The sequence below is a fragment of the Eimeria mitis genome, genomic scaffold, assembly GCF_000499745.2.
Source record: "Eimeria mitis Houghton genomic scaffold, Emh_scaff839, whole genome shotgun sequence".
NCBI lineage: Eukaryota > Apicomplexa > Conoidasida > Eucoccidiorida > Eimeriidae > Eimeria > Eimeria mitis.
Genome location: NW_013576171.1, coordinates 8,537 through 10,189, shown reverse-complemented (window position 1 = coordinate 10,189; position 1,653 = coordinate 8,537). Strand labels below are relative to the sequence as shown.

General features: G+C 47.5%; 1 protein-coding gene across 1 annotated transcript in view; it reads right to left on the bottom strand.

The window, feature by feature from the left end:
• Positions 1-245, bottom strand: part of EMH_0023490 (uncharacterized protein) — a gene marked incomplete at both ends in the record, with an annotated part of 1,551 nt that extends 1,306 nt beyond the window's left edge. Inside the window, one exon of the mRNA XM_013502140.1 lies at positions 29-245. Coding sequence (XP_013357594.1) covers positions 29-245 — 217 coding nt within the window. The remainder of the gene's footprint in view (positions 1-28) is intronic.
• Positions 246-1,653: the final 1,408 nt, after the last annotated feature.

The following is a 1,653-nucleotide window of genomic DNA, read 5'->3' as shown; positions in this document are numbered from 1 at the left end:
GCTGCTGCTGCTTCTGCTGTTCTAGCACCTGTCTCTGCTGCGACTGCATTCACTACTGCTGCTGCTGCTGTTGCTGCTGCTGCTGCTGCTGCAGGAGCAATCGCAGCAGCAGCCGCAAGAGCAACGGCGCAGACTGCAGCAACCGCAGCAAGCAGCAGATCTTGCTGCTGCTGCTGCGAAAGCAGCAGCAACAGTATATGAGTTCCTGCTGCTGCTGCTGCGTCGGTGCTGCTGCTGCTGTTCATGGTGCTGCTGCTGCTGTTCATGGTGCTGCAGCAGCAGCAGCAGCAGCAGCAGCAGAAAAGCAGGAACTGTTGCTCTGTGCTGCAGTTTATCTTGGCTGTCTGCTGCTCTAGCCAGCAGCAGCAAGAGCAGTAGCAGCAGCTGCTACTGCAGCAGCAGCAGCAGCTGCTGCTTCTGTCGTTGCTACAGCAGCAGCAGCAGCTGCTGCTGCTCCTGCCGTTGCTACAGCAGCAGCAGCAGCTGCTGCTGCTCCTGCCGTTGCTACTGCAGCAGCAGCAGCAGCAGCAGCTGCTGCTGCTGCTGCAGGTGCTGCTGCTGCAGCAGGTGTGAATGTTTGATGGAGACAAACTGTTACTGCGGATGGACTTTTTTATATTTTTCTTTTTATTTTAATTTTTATTTATTTTTTATTTTTTTATTTATTTTTATTATAATTATTATCTTTTGTTTTTTTTTATTTTTTATTATACTTATATTTATTTTTTTTTTTTTATTTTTTTATTACAAAAAGTTTTATTATTTTTATTGTTGTTGCTGTTGCCGCGAGGGAGAAAGACAGCAGCAGCAAGAGTGCTGCTGCTGCAGAGACAGCGTGGGGTGTATAGGCAGCTCAACATGCATGCGCATACACACAAACCCTAAACCCTAAACCCTAAACCCTAGTTTCAGGCGAATCAACAAAGAAGAAACTCTAACAAATAACTCCGATGGATCCTAAACCCTAAACCCTAAAACCCTAAACCCTAAACCCTAAACCCTAAAACCCTAAACCCTAAACCCTAAACCCTAGAGCTATACCAATGCGCATCAAAGACCCCGGTACCTTGATACCTTAGCAGCGGGGATACCAGTGGACAGACCACCGGTCCATTGGAGAACTGCAGCAGCAGCAGCAGCAGCAGCTGCTGCTGCTGCTGCTGTTGCTGCTGCTGTTGCCCTTGTTGCTGCTGCTACACTAGCTCTACCTTTTTCATTTGCAGCTAAAAACTTTTTTTTTAATTTAAAAAAAATACCAAAAGTCGGAGACAACAGAAGAGAGACAACGTCGTTGGCCGTGCATGCAGCAGCAGCAGCAGCAGCAGCAGCAGCAGCTGCTGCTGCTGCTGCTGCTCCTGCTGCTGCTGCTGCTGCACTGCGTGTCGCCTGCTGCTTCCATTGTTATACTCGGGTTTATATTTTTTCTATTTTCCTTTTCTATCTGTTTCAACACCGTTCTTTCCGTGTACCAAAAGCTGCAGCAGCAGCAGCAGCTGCAGCAGCAGCAGCAGCAGCAGCAGCAGGCGCAGCAGCAGCAGCAGCAGCAGGGTCACTGCAGAGTTAAGCCTTCGTTCTTTATCTACTCAACGAAATTTTAATTGTTGTATTTTCTTGTTTTTATTTTATTTCATTTAGGAGACAAAAAAGTAACAA